General features: G+C 42.3%; 2 protein-coding genes across 2 annotated transcripts; one reads left to right on the plus strand and one right to left on the minus strand.

Annotated features, from left to right (window-relative positions):
• Positions 1-4,877: 4,877 nt before the first annotated feature.
• On the plus strand, positions 4,878-7,482 carry LOC120820695 (BCL2/adenovirus E1B 19 kDa protein-interacting protein 3). Its single transcript, XM_040178757.2, has 6 exons — positions 4,878-5,172; positions 5,418-5,592; positions 5,771-5,831; positions 5,963-6,069; positions 6,253-6,402; positions 6,911-7,482. The coding sequence occupies exons 1-6, from the start codon at positions 5,148-5,150 to the stop codon at positions 6,951-6,953; spliced, it is 561 nt and encodes a 186-aa protein (XP_040034691.1). The 5' UTR covers positions 4,878-5,147; the 3' UTR covers positions 6,954-7,482.
• Positions 7,483-8,329: 847 nt separating this feature from the next.
• On the minus strand, positions 8,330-12,878 carry LOC120820694 (serine/threonine-protein phosphatase 2A 55 kDa regulatory subunit B delta isoform). The gene is made up of 10 exons (XM_040178756.2): positions 12,571-12,878; positions 12,302-12,376; positions 11,685-11,782; positions 11,398-11,563; positions 11,155-11,267; positions 10,886-11,063; positions 10,611-10,775; positions 10,151-10,320; positions 9,505-9,596; positions 8,330-9,349 (listed from the first exon to the last, which is right to left on the minus strand). The coding sequence occupies exons 1-10, from the start codon at positions 12,575-12,577 to the stop codon at positions 9,070-9,072; spliced, it is 1,344 nt and encodes a 447-aa protein (XP_040034690.1). The 5' UTR covers positions 12,578-12,878; the 3' UTR covers positions 8,330-9,069.
• Between the last annotated feature and the right edge of the window lie 5,385 nt (positions 12,879-18,263).

An 18,263-nucleotide genomic window follows, 5' to 3' on the forward strand; every position in this document is an offset into this window, starting at 1 on the left:
AACTCAGCAAACATTTCCACCGACCACCTCTCGTCCGTACGGTAAATAACGCAATGATTCCCATGGCTTGTTGTCTGGGACTCTGGTGTTTAGAGATTCCTGCGGTACACATGGGTTTGGGTTCAACCACGGCTGCTGTGTCTTAAAATACAACATATCTTACTTACCACAAACCTACTTAGTTCCCACGAACAATCTGACACCAGGAGCATTAGGAAACAGTGGCGTTTGAGGCCTTTTGGCGAGGAGGAGTAATGAAGTCGTTGTTAATCAATATGAGGGCTGTTGGGACTCATGCTGACAACTACTGTCGTATAAGACAAAAAATAACGAAACTCAAATAAATTAGCAATCCACGTTGTGTAAAAAAAGAGTACCTTCAAATATTAGCAAAACTCTGTTCAATGGCACTCTCCAAGCATGAGGGATTAAATGACAGTAACCTTTACAGTACTTGTACAGAAAGAATAATGAGACAATGGAATCAGCAGAGTTGATGTGGCAATATCTCTAAATTAGTAATGTAAACAACAACAAAAAATTGGAGACTTATCTACTTAATCATCCGTTACTGAATATTTCAGGCAGATTTATTTTGCAATCTTCTAAACCTCACTCACTACTCACTTCTCTGGAAATTAACGTTGGTTACAAACTGTGAACAGTTGGTTACAATTACAATTCCCAGCATCCCAGAAGCGCTTGTGCCGAGAATGATTTATTTCCCCCTCTGAAGGCCACTTCATAACTTCACAATTCATGCTGGTGACACCAAAGCTTATAAAACATTGTTTTATATGCTGCTTCTGGCAGGCGTTTCCACAACTTAGACACAGCTCCAGTTAGTCCTCTCCATGTCCACAATTTATTTAATTATTAATACTACCGCCATCAGCTTTTTAAAGCTGCTACTTGTGTACCTTAAATAGCCCAGTGGATTAAAGACCAAAGGGAACCGACATCCCAGACGAGGAGAATGACAAGCAGAGGCATCAAGACCATAATACCCACTTGAAATCATAGCTAGTGATGAAGAAAGTACTTGTAATTTAATGTTTGGTCATCCATTATAGATTGAGCACAACGCGTCATGCACACTGGGGCATACGGGACTTCTTCCCTAATTGACAAGGACGTGAGGGATGTAAGCAGCAGAAAAGAGCCTCATGCAATCCATGTTACTTTCTCCACTCTGCTTACAACTGATTCTCCGTTGGATATTTTACTCAAATAACTTGTTTTACATTTTCTTATTTCCTCCAAAAAGTCTGGAAGGGGCTCAAGAAGACGCTGCGGGAAGAGGGACCCCGCTGGGAGTTAAAACAACCGAAGCGCTTTGGGATGAAATGGAATTTACATCAGATGTGTCAACAAACAGAAGCTCATGCCTTGAGAAAGACAATATACTCTTTACTGATTTATGCTTTTGTTTCATCATGTTTTACATTCTCTTCATTTACACATATGACCTAAATTATATTTTATTTTTGAGCCTATTAAAAACTATTTCTAAAGTTGTTATTTTGATAGAAAGCGTGAGTGCGTGGGTGAGAGACTGAGAGGAAAGCGAGAGAATATAAGAAGGAGAAACGGGGTGAAAAGGATAAAGGCAGAGCCCTGACTATATATATATATATATTACTAATTTGTCTTTGAGAGACAATGACATTAGAAACACAACAAGTTGAATGAGTTTAAAGTACTGATTGTTCATTCCAATCACCATCAGTAGTAGAATTACTCTGCCATGTGAAACTCCATGCAGCATCTCCACTGTGCGGCGAACCATCATTGATACCACATTAAGCACTGGCAAATCCCCTGCTCCGGACACCATCGCTCTTCCTCAGCCATCTTGTCCTGTCTGTGCCATCGATCGTATTCCAATTGCATTCAGGCCCACTCTCCTCCTCAAGTAAAAGATTCTGTGCAGCGCCCCCACCCCACCCACCATATCGCTCTTGAATAATGTTTGTCATACTCACAGACTAAACACCAACTGTCGCTGTCGGTGGACAAACGCCTGCAGACAGAAAGCAAGCAAGCTGAACCACGCTATCGTCCAGGACATCTCTGTGGGCCGTCACCTACTCCAAGGGAAGGAGAAACTAATATTTCTAAGGGTGTCAGTAATAGTTGCAAATTATTTTTATGCATATTCAAATCTTCCAGGGAGGATGATATGGCTTTGTTTCTAAAACTAGGCGACGTGAATGAAATATAAAACTATCATAATATCTCAATGCTGTTTCGGGTTCCAGTTTCAAGGGTGTCTTTAAAACTACATGATTGGATATTTAAATGGTTCAATTTTGGCACAACAGCCTTTGACCAAATTACATCTATAGGCTAAAGAGTACTAAAGAATACTTGTTTAAATAGCAAATGATATACTTATGTCCCTTTTAAAAAGGATCTCTTAAATACTTATTTTTGACAAATGTTTGATTAACCTCCTACAGCACTGCCATATTTTAGAAATAGATCAGATGAATCTCTATAAAGTTTCTTTTTATTATAATGCTACCAACATGTCATGAGGACATACATGCCTCTTGTCGAGCTAACGGTTAGCTTATCTTGCTATCGTAGCGTGGTTTTTATTTCATCAATAGCTACAACGTGCTAGCATATGTTTACAGACTAGTTAGTAAAAGAACGCAGATCCTCCAAACATGAGTTTCACGATAATTGATTGAAATAAAAAATGATTCGTGAACTTTGTATTGACATTAAAGTTAAAGTTAATCTGCAAAGGTTAGTTAGTTTCCACAAAATTTGGTTTAAAAATGGCTGCCGTAAGTGACATATCTCCCTACAATACTGCTTGAGTGCGAAGAGTACGATCCTCATTGATGTGTAAAGAGACAAAAGCTCAGCTAAGCTCCATAGCTCCAAATGTAGCTGATTCAATGTAAAGCAATAATTACAAGCCCTTCTTATTAAGCATCAAGCTATTTCTATACCTGATGTACGTCCTGCACCAGCTCAGGAAGTTAAACGGGCCTTGTGAGCTGCTGATCCAGTGTGTGGTGTCTGCACATAAATCCCTGTGGGGTTTGGATCAGCGGGGCAAACAGAAGAGGGTTAGGGGGTTAGGGTCGGGGTTAACAGAAAATCAGGATCAGCCGGTGCCGGCTTTGCCCGCCATTCATCTCCACAGACCCTTAACACTCTGGACACAAGCTGTTCCAGCTTCTCTCCTCTCCTCCGGGCTACTGTGCCTCAAAACAACACTTCTCTCATCCACAGTTATCATCAGTTCAATAATATCGATGCACACATTCTGTATTTATTCCCCCATTACATGTATATAAAAACAGCTGCTACATTATGTGTATATGACCGCTGACATCTTCCTCCTGGCAGTAGGATCCTATTCCCACGGTCCATCTTCTTTCCCTGTATTTATTGTTTCTTTATCTCGCTGATGGACAACAGGATGTGACTTTCTCGTTCTCTAAGACGTTACGTCTGATAATGGGAAATTATCTGTGGTGATCAGGGATAGACTTCCAGATGGTAATCTCCGGTTTAATTGAATGTTCTTACGGGGGCGGATTTTCTTTCTTCTTTCTTTTTGGCAGTGTTTTTATTTATTATGTGTCTTTCTTATTATACCCTTTTGAGCCGCTTTGAGCTTTTTCACAAAAGCCATTATATAGTTTGAGTACAGACATTTCTGTTTGTTATTTAATAACTGTAAATCATTTATCAGATTCTGTGTTTAACTCTAAATAAAGCTTGTAGTTGCTGGTAGTCATGATGTACACATGAAATAGAAAACAGTGCAATGGAAAGATATTATAACACTGTAAATGCATCAATTCTGGTCCGTACAGCATCTGGTGAGAGCACTTTTGTGATGAGAGTTGGGATGTGAGGCGAAACCCAACATTCATAACACTTAACAGAATTACAGCCAATATCGCATTCATGAGAAATGTTGTCAGCGCTCCACGGAAACCTAAACAAGTTACACCAACAGAATGTGTTGTTATTTAAAATTATTTTCACGTATGTTCCATGAATATGTATTTTGTTGTTATTGAGCAACACACTGCAGATGTATTGATTGAATCAACATCCCTGAGATTTTTTTCATGTTGCATGTTGTACTAAATTAAACAAAGCTGGGAATAATACCCATAAGAGACTTGATGTTTATGTGTGGTGTTGAAAACCATGGATTTCTTTTTTACAATGATGTGAAACATTGCTACGTGTTTGGCTGTTGAACCATGGGAAATTCTGTAGCAATTACTCATCTGTGCCAATACCACCATCTGTTATTTGGGCTGTGAACAATCCGCCGGGTTCAAGTGAAACCCCAAATATTCTCCTGCGGCAAAAGTGAGTGAACGCGCATCACCAATATGCATCTAGTCTCTGTGTGACGTATTGCTCTCTGCTCTCTGCTTATACTATGCAAACTATGTAACTACTTGCTGTGTTAATAGAGAAGGACGCTTGCTTGATTCTTAACTTTTCCTTTGTTGTTAACCAAGTACGTTTTCTCTCTTTTAAAAGTGATTTCTAGTACAATAAATCACATTTAGACATGCTGCCAAGGAACAAAAGAACAAGCCTCCCTCAATTGTAGAAATGATTTCACTTTCAAGAATAATGAGTCCAACTTATCTCCAGTGGAGACATGTTAGTAGGGTGTTTTCTTGGTGAATGTCCTCTTCGGGCAACCAAACTCTAAACCACGAAGCAGACATTTAGTTACAACTGGCTATAGGGACTCTTGATCAAAACATCTAACATAGAATATGTACATGGTGATCACAGCACATTTAATATTACATTCTATTATTGATTTCCGTATTGTTGGCCAAACACTCGCACCACGTGCAGGTCCAAACTTGTCAAATGTTTGTTTGTTTTAACGAGGTGGTTTAGGGAAGCGCGTCCGGGCATGCGCGCTCCCGCCGGCGGCGGCGGCGGCGCGGCCTCAGCTCGGTGCCGCTGCGTGCTGCGCGAGCCAATCGCCATGCAGAAAAACACAACATTGCGTCATTGTTATTGTGGTCGCGGCGAGCTCCAGCAGCTGACGGGAGATTTCGCCACCGCCGCCGCTTTCGCCGAGGCCCCTATATCTGTCCCCCCACCGCGCTCACGGAACATTCTTAAAACACGGGACGATGTCGTCGGACGAGAGCTTGCAAGGTAAATGACCCGCGGGAGGAAGTCGCTCGAGGAGGCGCGAGGTTGAACGGCGGCGCGCCGCCGTGACGGATCGTTCACAGCCGCTGGACGTGGACGTGGAGGATCCACAAAGCGGACGAACCAGTGCCCCGGTCATCCGCCATTGAGGCTAAAGTGCCTCTAAGCCACGTCTTTTCCGCCGTGCTGTTCGCTTTGACTGTGTTAAGAAAAACATTTTTTAAATTATTATCTTTTTTGTTTTAAAGGTTCCTGGATCGAGCTGCATTTCAGCGGCAATGGCTCTCAGAGTGCGAGCCTCCCCCTCGGGGGCCAGGAGCAGATCCCCACGGGCGTCCCGCAGGGGGACGTGGAGGAAATGCTGCTGGACGCACAGCACGAGTCCGGGAGAAACAGCTCCAAAGGAAGCTCTCAGTGCAACAGGTCCGTTGGGAAATGGGGAAGAACTGATTTTGTGTGTGTGTGTGTGTGTGTGTGTGTGTGTGTGTGTGTGTGTGTGTGTGTGTGTGTGTGTGTGTGTTGTTTGTTTCTCATGGCCTGCGTTGTGTGATAAAGCTCAGTTTTAAATGACCGACACGGTGTGTTGTTTTCATCACAACAGCCCACTTCGTGCCCAGACCCCCCTTCTGGTGTGGCGAGGCTCAGAGGCCAACAGCTCACAGGTAAACATGTGGGAGCCAGTGAACTGGAGCAGAATCCGGTTCATTCAGAGCAGTTTTAATGGGATTCTTTGTTAGTTGTTTTTTTTTAAAATGCAAGTGAGGTTTGAATCTCCCACATCTGTGTTTTTTAGTCGGACGAAGACTTCCAAGAAAGAAGACGGGAAGTGGAGAACATGATGAAGAAAAATGCCGACTGGATCTGGGACTGGTCTAGTCGACCCGAGAACAATCCCCCAAAGTACGTAACACCCCCCCCCCCATCTCATTATGCAACTTTTCTCTTGTAGTTTTAGTGGTGCTCTACTACTCAGCACAGTTATTCCTTAAGATTTAAGAGCAAAACCTGTCTGCCGAGAGGCCGGTGACTAAGATGCGATCAGTCTGAGGGCCATGGATGACACACGTGTGTGCTTCTCCGCAGGGAGTTCCTGCTGAAGAACCCCAAGCGCTCGACCTCTCTCAGCATCCGGAACACCAGCGTCATGAAGAAGGGGGGCGTTCTCTCCGCTGACTTCCTGAAGCTTTTCCTTCCTTCGTTAATCATTTCTCACATACTCGCTGTTGGCCTGGGGTGAGCGACGTCATGTAATCTCCGACTCTGGCAACCGCAGCATTTAAGACATTCTTAGGGACAAAGAAGAATCATTTCTTTTTTTCTTTAAAATAATTATACCTGAAAAAAATAGAAATGTTTCACTGTTAATGCAAAAATATTTTTTCACCGGACCGACACAACATGAATAATTTCGTGGTTATCTGGTGTTGTGCTCTAGATTAAATGGCCTGTTAATGAATTTGAGAGTGATAGATCCCAGTCCTCTCTTTAGATGTTTAGTGGGGAAACAACAGTGTTATATACATCTATAATGACATTCAAAACCTAAATATCCAGGGGCAACATATATTCGGTTTCGTCATCTTCAGTGTCTCACATGTAGTATGTAATCATGTGGGTCTTATCTAAATTAGTTGACTCGTCAAAAAATGGCACAGGTATCTTTTTAGAGTGTTCATTTAATTAAATTAAAAATTTAGCTCTCAGTACCATTTGAATTGACGTTGTTTCTCTCCTCCGGCAGGATCTACATCGGGAAGCGTCTGACCTCCCACAACACCTACTGAGGAGGAAGGCTGTGCCCTGATGTGACCGACCACCCAAGCATGCCTTAAAATGGGACCTTCCGATGACTGAGTGGGAGATGTGACCATGCGAAACGGTCCAATTTGACGGAGCGCTCCGTTCAGCTCACAGCGGCTCGGAGAGGATCCGTCATTGCTGTTTCACGGCGCGCGCCGGTGAACACAACAGTGACCGATCCTCTGCTTTTAGCCGTAGTCTCTGCTGTGATCAGTGTTCTGCTGCTTCCTGCTCCTTAAATCTGCACGTTAGGGAACTTTTAGCATACGCCGTTGCCTTTTTTTTGGTTTTCTTTGCGGTGAGAAATCCCTTTTGAGTTGAAAAGGTGTATCAAAGTTGTTTTTTTGTATCAGCTGTGAAGAAAAGGAAGGTGTTCGGACTTGTAATTCCCATGGATGTGTCATTTGTTTAGCTAAAGTGTTGTGCAGTTGTACATTGTGATAGGGAAGCACTATTAAGCCACAATATGGTCCATTCTGTCCATCAGACACAAAATAAAAGTTGGAAACACACGTACGGCCTTGAGGCATTTATAAACAAGTCGATGTGCAGAAACATGGAAAGAACCACATGCAGATGAACACAATTAAAATTTTATTTAACTTTGGTCAAAATAATAAACAAGTGAATACATTGCCACCATGTTAGGAATCAATGGACAAAGACAACGCATTTATGTGTTTGTTTTAATGTCATCAGTATACGTCGTGTAGTCAACCTTCACCTCTGCATTCACAACTACGGCGAGAAGATCCACGTTTTAAAACACGTGGTCCAAATTTGGGTGACATTCCTAGTAAATTAATAAGGGCACATGTATGAGGCCTGTCTGAATTCCCTACCGTTACATGGTTAGGAGGCACGCTATCACACGGTGTGCAATCTCTCCTCCTGCGTTTTTTCATAGACAGCCACATATAGCAGCAGTATATGAGCACATAACTCTATAAAATAGGATTTACAAATAATGCACATGAGGTTTGTAAAATGTTGAGGGTGGAGGAGGAGGGGAGGGGGGGGGCATAACTTGTAGCTGTCACTGATAAAAGTAGGCATTAAGGCTGCAGACTCCCTGTGTCCCGGGCCCCACCATGTGCCGTGTAGTTTCCAGCCTTCATCCCAAACACGCGGTCAAAAAAACAACCAAGAAACGGATCCCTGGACACAAACACATCATCAGTCGTCTCCAACAGCGGCTTCCAAACCAGTTGCCCCAAAGACCATATCCACAACAAGTTTCCTTGAGATCTGCTCAAAGACAGTGGTGTGACTCGACATTTTCCCACCTCGCTACAACATAAAAACATGCAAAGCAATAAACTTGTTTTAATACATACTTCTAAATTTAAAAACACATCTGTAGTTTTAGTTTCTTTTATTATGTGGATGACATGGTGTACTTAGAGTAGATACAGTCAGTGAAATTATGTCACCGTATTGACGGGGATAAAGTAAGAGGAAGGGAGGGAGGGAGGTTTGGGGGGGGTAGAAGGGGGGAGGAGGAGAAGAAAGAAAGTCCACTTTCCAAAAATTCATGGCCACTTCCACCAGCGGTTTGGCCTGAATACATGGCCAATGGGGGAATGTTACAGTTAGGCCTATTGGCCATTAATCCGTGCTTCAGAGCGCCCAAAACCTTTGAGATGATGTTACAACTTTGACAAGACGTCGTTTTAAGGGCTTCCAATAGTTCTGTCGTGAAATCATGAAATGAAGGCTTAAAATGTCAACACAAACACCAACGTTCAAGAGTTTGACCTCTAGGGAGAGCCATTCCGTCAATGCGACCCGAATTGGGCTTTCTGGGTCAGGGGTGAGGAGGAGGAGGGGGGGGGGGGAGGCGTGTTGACTGCCCCCGTTGCCAAAAGGCAAGAACAACCTAAGCTCAGACTCAAAATAAAACAGGCCTATGGATCAACCTCCTGTGGCGAAAAAAGAAAAAGAAAAAAAAAAAAAAAGAAGAAGAAAAGTAGACACGTGCTTTCGAATTCTTCACCAGGAGGACAACGAGGCTGTTTTCTTCTTATACAGATAGACAAGTAGTAGGCTTAACTACACAGGTACGGTAAAAGCCCTATCCCTCTGGAGACCCCAAATCTTCTAGTTGATTTTGTCCTGGAAAATGTACAAGTTGTTGGTGGCTGCCACAGCGATCACGTTATCTTTGGGGTGCCAGGCAGTGTGGAGGATCTTCTTGTTGAAGTCCAGGCTGTCCACGCTGATCTCGTCCTTCTTCCTCTTGCCGCCGGTGGACACTTTGCGCGGTTTCAGCGTAGCCCGCGGTTTGCTGCTCTCCCGGGACGCCTCCAGTGTGATGTCCCGCCTGGTGTTGCGGTCAAACATTCGGAAGAAGTTGTTGTAGGAGCCGGTCATGATGGCACTTTTGGAGAGAGAATAAGAAGATTTATGTTTAACTAGAAAAGCAAAACTCCACGTACTCAAGTTATTGCCATTTCAAATTCATAATTTAGGGACACAAAGCAATACAAATATACCGCAACAGATGCTTTCCTATGCAAGCGCAAGGACACATACCTGTCACTGCCATTCCAGCAGCACTCAAACTTGTCAAAGATGCAGTCATTTTCATACAAGGAGCACAGTTTACTGCGGAGGTATTCATGGACCTGGAACAAAAGACAACACTTAACGTAAATATTCACGCCAGCATCGCGTCTTCATCGCCATGGACACGGTTGAGTGGAACTGCCGGAGTACTTTTTCCATCAGCCAACGGTCGCCCTCTAACAGAACTGCCCTCAGCTGCCTCGGCTGAACGTTCCCACAGAGATACTGCTTTGACGAACATGACGGACGCGGTAACAGATGTTCGGGCGGACCGACCCAAAAATACAATACGGATCCGGCCACGCCAGTCGCTGGCACAAAGCATCATTACGCTGTTTGAGGACATGACCACGCTATGTAGGAAACGAATTATGTGTTTAAGTCAAGCTTGATGTTGCCTTACACATAAAAGAATGATCAGTCGTGTGCACAGTATCAAAGAAATACTGCTTTCCGATTGGTTCTCGGAATTGGCTTTTTTTTTTTTAACCAAACCTGAGAATCAGGACCGTAAAACTTAAATCAGAGCATCCCTAATTATAACAACTTTACTTTGTTCTCACACAGGATGAATGCTATGCGCCAAGTAACAACAGAAGTACGCTCAATTCACCTGATACGTCTCCACTGGCCTGTTCTCCATGTTGAGGTCCCAGACTTTGACGGAGAGGTAGTCACGTGTCATCATATAGCGTCCGCTGTGACTGAACTTCACGTCCGAGATGGATGAGATGATCTCAGAGAAAAAAGATCGGCTGCTTGGGTCCTCTGGTTCTTCAAAGACTGTAATGAAGATTATTGTTTCGAAAAAAATTACTCCCAGCGTGCCTTTGTAATTCATTAAAACAAAATCATATACAAACTGGAACACCAATCACTGTATAACAGATTTAAAATTATATATATAATATATATATACAAACCAAAAGGTTATCAATTCACTCACTAGTTGACACTAAATCTAATTATCAGATGAATTGTTACTTACTGGGCAATATTTTGTCAAATTACTTGAACAATCTAAATGAATGCTCAATCAATGGACGATTTAATTGACTTAACAATATACTCACACTTTGCTTGCCGATCACAGAGGGCCGCTGCGCGTGTGTCACACAGGCGGATGGTGCCTTTGCTACTGCTGTACACAAATACATTGCATTGGAGTGGATGGCACTCAGCAGCTGTGATTACTTCCGTCAGTTCCTCCATGTTGGCGGGCTTGATGTCTACAATATCTGGGGACACGCCGTTAAGGAACTAGCAGTCGTATGTTTCATCAAGAGACAACGCAAGGATGATTGGCATATACGTCACATCCGGTCCATCCGGTAAAGAAAAAGGATACTAAAACTTCTGTCTGTGATTTCCAAGTGCCATAGATTTATTCTTAGGTCATCTGCAGAGAGGTACGTTTCATGATCACTATTTACAGAAATGGAATTAATGTGATAGGTGTGCGCATTTGCAAAGATCCTCCGTGGGCTTGCTTCTACCATGAGATCCATTGGCATCAGTACTGGTACCTGAAAATACGACACGCGTTTTAAGACAACATTATAAGTAAATGAGTAAACCGCCCTGTTAAAAAAAGGAGACGGGTCTGAGTGAACATACCCGTAAAGAGGTGATTCTAAAGGGGTCTCGCAGTCGTCCATCTTCATCTTTCAGGTTGTAACCTTCTGCTCTTTTATCTCTTTCACTTATTTTCCACAATTTGATAGTTTTATCTGGCAAAAACAGGTAAGACAGTTGTAAAGTCTAGAGGTGAAGAAGAATGATCTGATAATATTCAAGTTAAGTCACCGTGTGAAAGTATAGCATCAAAACAATCAAAATAGATACAAGGTAAACCCTTACCATTTGTCGAAAGTAGAAAGTGAGCAGCATTTTGTTGGGGTAGCCATCTTATTTTATTAATTTTCTCCTCAATTTCTAAACTTTTCAAATAGTCAAATTCTGGCTCGTGACTCTGAAATGTGCTATAGACGTTGTACTCCCCGCGCAGATGTGGACGATTCTTAGACTGAAAACAAAACATTTGCAAACATGAGTCACCAGGTACACACATTGCAACAAAGTCAGCAAAAACCTTGTGCCATGTCATTGATAAAAGATGCTCATTTGCCTCTCAATGTGAATCTTACCTCCTGCTCATGTTGAAATATCACTACTCGGCCTCCTTTATCACCGGTTGCGAGCAATTCTCCAGAATAGTTGAACTCAACCGTTGAGATTATGTCAGCTGGAAAAAGGAAAACAAATCGGAGTGAATCCCACGTACGAGCTCGGTGATCACGTAACGTTATGTAGCTCAGATGACAGGTAGCACCATGGTACAACTAAATATGGTGCCCACAGACTAGTTTATTAACAAAGAGTCGGGCACACCGAGAGCCAAACACTCAAAACGTGTACACCCACTCATGTAAGAATGAATGAAAACAAGAATGATGTCACCCGACGATTTATGGACGCAGCACTTTGACGTCATAGACACGGTCGCTCCCCTTTAATGGGTTAGCCACTAGCTAGCATACAGCTCGCTAGCGATATAGGGTAAACGACAGAGGAATTGCCCTTCAGTTCAACCGATCCGCAAACGGACTCACACTAATCACTACAACTGCCTTGTGTTGAAGCTCTTGCGACCACCTAGCTATCGTGCATCTCACGGGAAGCCCAGAGCATCACCATTACACCATCTAGCTAGTTAGCTTCCCATCGTTTTAGCCGAGCCGCCAAGCTAACGTTAGCCACATACCTTCCGCAACATCTTCATCTATCGCTCCTTTCACTTGAGAGAAACACCACTGAAAATCATTTCCACCTGCAACTCCTGCGAAAAGAACACATCGTTAGTTTGTGTGTGAATTGTGTTTTGTTCCGAGGACAAAAGGACCTGACAGTGACACAGTTTGACAACCAGCAACTTAGCTGGCCAGTGCTAACGTTGGCTAGCTAACTTGCAGATTCAGGGCCATCACACACCAAGTGAGGTGGGTCCTTATCCTCCCTTCAAAAGTAGCTTACCCGCCATTGCTTCATGTAGCAGCTCTTGCTGTACACGGCGTCCAATACTTAATCAACCAATGCGGCTTGCTCGGGGAAATTGGTAGCATCCACAATCAGTGTGAAGACTCGGGTCCAGATCTGTCAAGACCACGGAAATTATCCGAGATTTTTTTTTCTTCCAAAATGGCGCACGGTACATGGAGAAATGACGTCATGCACACATGCCACATCCTGGCTCCATCCATCCTCCTGAGCATCGTATTATTAGATGTACACTCAGTATTTATTTTCAATGCAGTAAACTTTATTTCATGACATATTGATACCTGCGTATGCCTGATTGTTGAAGCCACTTTAGCTGCCTTGTGATGGTTGAGATACAATACATTTTCACACTAGAATAGTGGTATTATAATTAAATGACCAAAATAAATATAATAAGCCGCAATGAACAACGTGAACATTTTTTGTAGTCTTTTCTTTGGCAGGGTATGTTTCAAGAATGTAGTTTGTATAAGAGGTGACCAGATTTCTTAATTGTTTTGTAGATATACAAGTAATATAAATGCACGTTCATTAATAAATTACATGATTAAACATTGACGATATCTAAAGTGTTTCTTAACTTAAAATTGTATGACACTTTACAAGTGGCTTGTATTGTGTGGTCAGTGGGTGACATCTAGTGGCTAAATAAGGAAACTCCAAGTAATGTTTTCTTGGGCAGGTTGCACCCACCTAGTTGGGTAATACGGTGAATGTACTTACCAGACTTAACAGACATCATCAACCTTCAAGTCTTTAACGACTTGGTCAGTTAAACCTCACTTACCAAACGAGTCCATTCAAAATAAACACAATTTGTGTTAAGATGGTAAAATGTATATTTCTAGTTTCAGCATTTGAATTGGTTTGTACCTCTACAGCATGTTACAATAACCCCTTTAGCTGTAGGCCTGCCATAGAGACGCTGTGCATATCTAATGTCGGCAGTTATGGGGAAATTCAGGAAACCATTATTGTTTCACATTGAAGGTGTTGCAGTGGACCCATAATGTCAATCTATCTTTATCTTTTTCCTCTGCATCAGTTTAAAAATGGAAAAGGTTTATATATATGTATATTTCTTGTTTGGTTGATCCCCACTGTCAACCAGCTCTTTCTTTGCATGCTATCAATCATCATGTTGTGTTTCCTTAAAATGGAGTGGATATTACATTAGGGAACCAACTTTTCAAACTCTTCTCAACCCAATTCTGCTCAGAACCCGTCAAAAAGTACGCCCTTTACATCTCTATTTCTGTGAGCGCAATATGCTGAAAACCATGGCGCAAAAAATATATACTCAAAAATAGTACATTTAGTTTCATGCTTATTTATCTGTAAGCAGCACTCTCTGAAGGGTTGGGGCTGTCAAGAACTGGGAGGGGAAAGAATGCCTATAGGGGCTGATTGTGCAACAATAAGAAATAGCAAAAAATAAAGAAATGGCAAATGCTGATGAGAATAAGTAATATATGGGCCACATTTTAGTTGACAAAATAAACTAAACTAAAACGAGCTGTGTTTTTCATTAACTGCTGAAATTAGGTGAGGAATGAGAAAGGTGCACTATTTGCCATCTGCATTGTGGTTTTAAACTTTGTTCTTCGCTACATTTGGAGATTGTCCTGCAGGTGGCACGTGAACAAGTAGCGATGCACCCAGAATGACCTGGACCAGATCTCACAAAAACCTCCCCGGCATCTCCGAAGCTCCGCAACCCTCTCATCACTCTCACTGCATCCCTTGGGGAGGAGTAGAGTAGAGGCCTGGAGGTTAGGAGGGAACCTACACACACACACACACACACACACACACACACACATATACTGTATATATAAATATAGAGACTATGTGCATCTATATACAGTATATGTATATACATTTTCTTTTTACATAAGATGGACCATCTTATACTTGCAGTAGGATGGTTTAAGACCATTTGTAGAAATGAAAGAGCATGCGTCTAAATATGACAAATAGAATGTGACATTATACACACTTTACAAGGCACACATTTAGATCTGTGCAATCTGTGTAAATTATGCATTTTACAGATGTTAAAAAGGAAAAACTACCGAAATGTGTCTTCAAGCATTAAGCATTTACCTCCTGCTAGTGTATTGATCCCATTTGTAGCTGTGGGCATGTTTCGCTATAAATTAACAATAGATGGTTAACCATTCTTTTTTAAAATCATCATCATTTTAAGAACGACTTCAACCTCTAAAACATCCTTGACTTTTTGAAAATGAGCCCAATAAGTGCAGTGACTTTTACTTTATCAGCTTTCTACCCCTGACTGAATAAACGTATTGAGTAGCTGTCTGAAAGGGGCTGTGCAGACATTACTTGTTGGACACATTTAGTACACTAGATTTGAAAGCCTGACGTGGTGTTTATAGAGCTGTACTACTGGCCTGGTTGGAGCTTTTACAATTTTCAAAAATGATTCAAATATTTCTCAATTGTACTGATATTCTAAAATAATACACTTAATGCGTTGTTTTGTTGTTGTAACATCAGCCTTGAGTCGAACTGTTTGTATTCACCATCACAATGTGAAGGAGAAACAATTTGGGATTTAATAAACCGTACAGCTTAGAGGTTGTGTACATTTGATTTTCTCTAAATTTTTACTAAAGTTTAGTGTTGTGGACGTGTTTGTGTGTGTGTGTGTGTGTGTGAGTGTATGTGTGCTGCTGTGCGGTAGCTTCATCAGGTATAAGGAGAGGTGTTGACTTTATTCCGAGCCTCCAGTAACACCACTGACTCTGATAGTTCCCCGTCCCTGTGGGAATTCATTATAAGACAGCTAGAGGCTGCTTGTGGATGGTTACTGTGCTGCCCGTATGTTAACTTGTCGCTATCGCGCAAGGCAAACATGTGGTGCAGCTGCTTTCTCTGGCTGTGGGCAACCTGGAGAGATTGATTGGTGAGCCTTCTGTTTTATCCAGGATCAGGGCCACATTCAGTAGACATGGTGCCTCCGGAGAAGCAGCCATTTTCCCCAGAAAATATGGCTCATTACCAGCACAGACAAAATGAAGGTATATTGACTTTTTAACATCTTACAGCGGACCTGTTCCTGGAAATCCCAACTGCCTTTTGTTCTTGTGCAACTGAATGCAAAGAAATAGGTCCACTCATAAAGTCTCTTTTTACAAATCGGGTACATTTATTACCAAAACATGTTAGACATACGCGGAATTTGACTTGGCGGTTGGTGCATGGCATCAGACAGTAAGACAATGGACCACAAGACAGATAAGACAACACTGACGCTATCCTCATCTATTCCACTTTGCATTCACACTCTGAGGCGTGCACTTAAATACCCGTACTCATGTGTTTTTACCTCCCCACACACACACAGACAAACCCTTCCCCCCACGTTTGGGCCGTCAGACAGTTCTTAACACAAACCATTGGCCAGTGGATGTGTCTGTTCTGCTCAGGGGCATACGCTCTGTCCAGAGCCTCTGTCTTAACGCACTCACACACACAAACAGCAAAGACAAACACAATCAATTATTCAAGAGTCTTGTTTTGGCTCATGTGTTTTTTTTTCTTCTTTTCTTATTATTTCTGTTCTGTTGTTTCTATAGCATCCTCTGGCAACCTTACAGCCAGGAGGCCCGACGAGCGAGATACGAGGCCTGATGACTTGAGGTCCGCGCACGTCTTTGTAATTTAGATGGCAGAGCATAATTTGCATGGCCAGCCTTCGACATTGCCTTTATTGTGTGAAGAAACTACCCTTGCGGCTTTCCACAACCGAGCGTGGTCAAAGACCTGGCTTGAAAGACAAGCCTTTGTCTCCTTGTTTGCCCCCCCCCCCCCCCCCCCTCTCCCATGATTGGACATCTTCAGCATGGTCCTTCACTGTGGTTGAACCTCACAGCGAAGCGCACGGAGGATAATTGCAGATAGAACACCGGCCTTTGGTTTGTGTTGTTTTCAGTTGTATCTTTCTGTTCAGGCACCTACAGATGTAAGATTCCCGTTTTTATTTTAAATACGGTGTTCGTCACTCTTCAGTGTTCAGATTTGAGCACTAGATGGCACTATGGCACTTATTATTCCACGCCGAGGGATCATTTCCATTTTGGAGGAGAAGTGTGAGCTGCCGACCCCAAGTGATGATCACAAACCGCTTGTTTTCCCTGAGCTGATGTTGATAATATCACAAAAAACTCTGCAGCCACTCGCATTTGTCAATTAACAGTTTTGACCTTCAAGAACAAAAAGGAATTGTTTCGATTTTGAATGTCGCAGTTTCACGTGAAGTACATATAAAAAAATACCAATTGGGAGTAGTGCAGATCACTTCCATTTCCATATAATCTCCAAGACTCCTCTAACTTGACAGGTTGTGTTTTTTTTATTTTTAAAGACCCACGTGAACATCAAACAAAACCCTCTCCTGAATCAATGAAAACGGCAAAGAATCACATCGAGGCGATATATTAGATGTGAATCCTTGCAGCGATGATGTCCTTGTAACAGATCATATTGTAAATACGATGGGTTAAATTGCACTTGTAGCTTCCCTTCAAACAGTCAGGGCTTTTCTCTCAGGGGGGACAAGAGAGTGCTGCAGACTCTTCCTCTAATAACGCAAGACAATGAGATCCCAGCTCATAACGTAGGCCTCCACTATATAGAACAAGTATTGGGGGCTTAGCAGCTAATAAAGTGGCAAGTCTTCAAATCCATGTCAGAAGAGCAGAGTGCCACTGGGACCTTTCATAACATGTGTATGTGCAGGTTCAACTGCAGTGTAAAGGTTACACGTCCACATTGCACTGATCTAACCTGATGAGTTGCCTTAAGCCCCGCAAATTTCTAAGGCTGTGTTTCTTATTTAAAGCAGCAGAACTTAATAGTTATCTCCCTCTCTACAGGATGACAAGCGAGGACGGGAGTGTGGAATGAATGCTTGAGATGCAATTCAAAGTCCACTGTGTATCCTCTACTCAATTAGGTGTGCACGAAGCAGCGACATCATTTGAATTTGATTTAGATTCATATCTGATAAGCTTGTTTTACCACATCTTTTGTAAGTAGGGTAATTTTATTTTTTCAAAATGAGCAAAAGGCATAATATACATCAATTTTCTTAATTGAATCATGCTGCCCTTTGAGTTCACAAAACACAGTCTGAGTAATTAGCCCTGATTGCCTGGTCTGTGTTTCGTAAATGCTTTCTCCCGCTTTCTCTCTAGTGAACCTGTCCTTCACTCGAGCACAGACACTCCTCCAGCATTTCCACCCACTTTGTTTGTGAGTCTTTGATCCACAGTATTCCAGTTAAAGTTACACCCATGTGCTGCAAGTTGAAACTTTCAGCATTGTTGCTCAGGGGAACCTTATACCCGTGGCGCCTTCTGCTTTTGTCCTTCCCTTTAGCAACAGAACTCTCCTATGGTCCCGGACAAAAGACTACTCACGACACCATTTTATGATCTCTGTGACGATACCGTTTCCTTCTCCTGCTTGTGTGTTACCTCGGCCTACTCATTTAATCCCAAATGTTAATGTAAAAATTTAAAAAAAGGAAAAGAAAAAAGATTATTAGGGGTTCTCCCTTGAGAAAATTGTTGATTTGGAGCAAAGGAAGTAAGAAAATCCTTTATCTTCAGATTTTAACCGCAAACAAGAAAACC

The sequence above is a fragment of the Gasterosteus aculeatus genome, chromosome 6 (assembly GCF_964276395.1).
Source record: "Gasterosteus aculeatus chromosome 6, fGasAcu3.hap1.1, whole genome shotgun sequence".
In the NCBI taxonomy this organism is placed as follows: Eukaryota; Metazoa; Chordata; class Actinopteri; order Perciformes; family Gasterosteidae; genus Gasterosteus; species Gasterosteus aculeatus.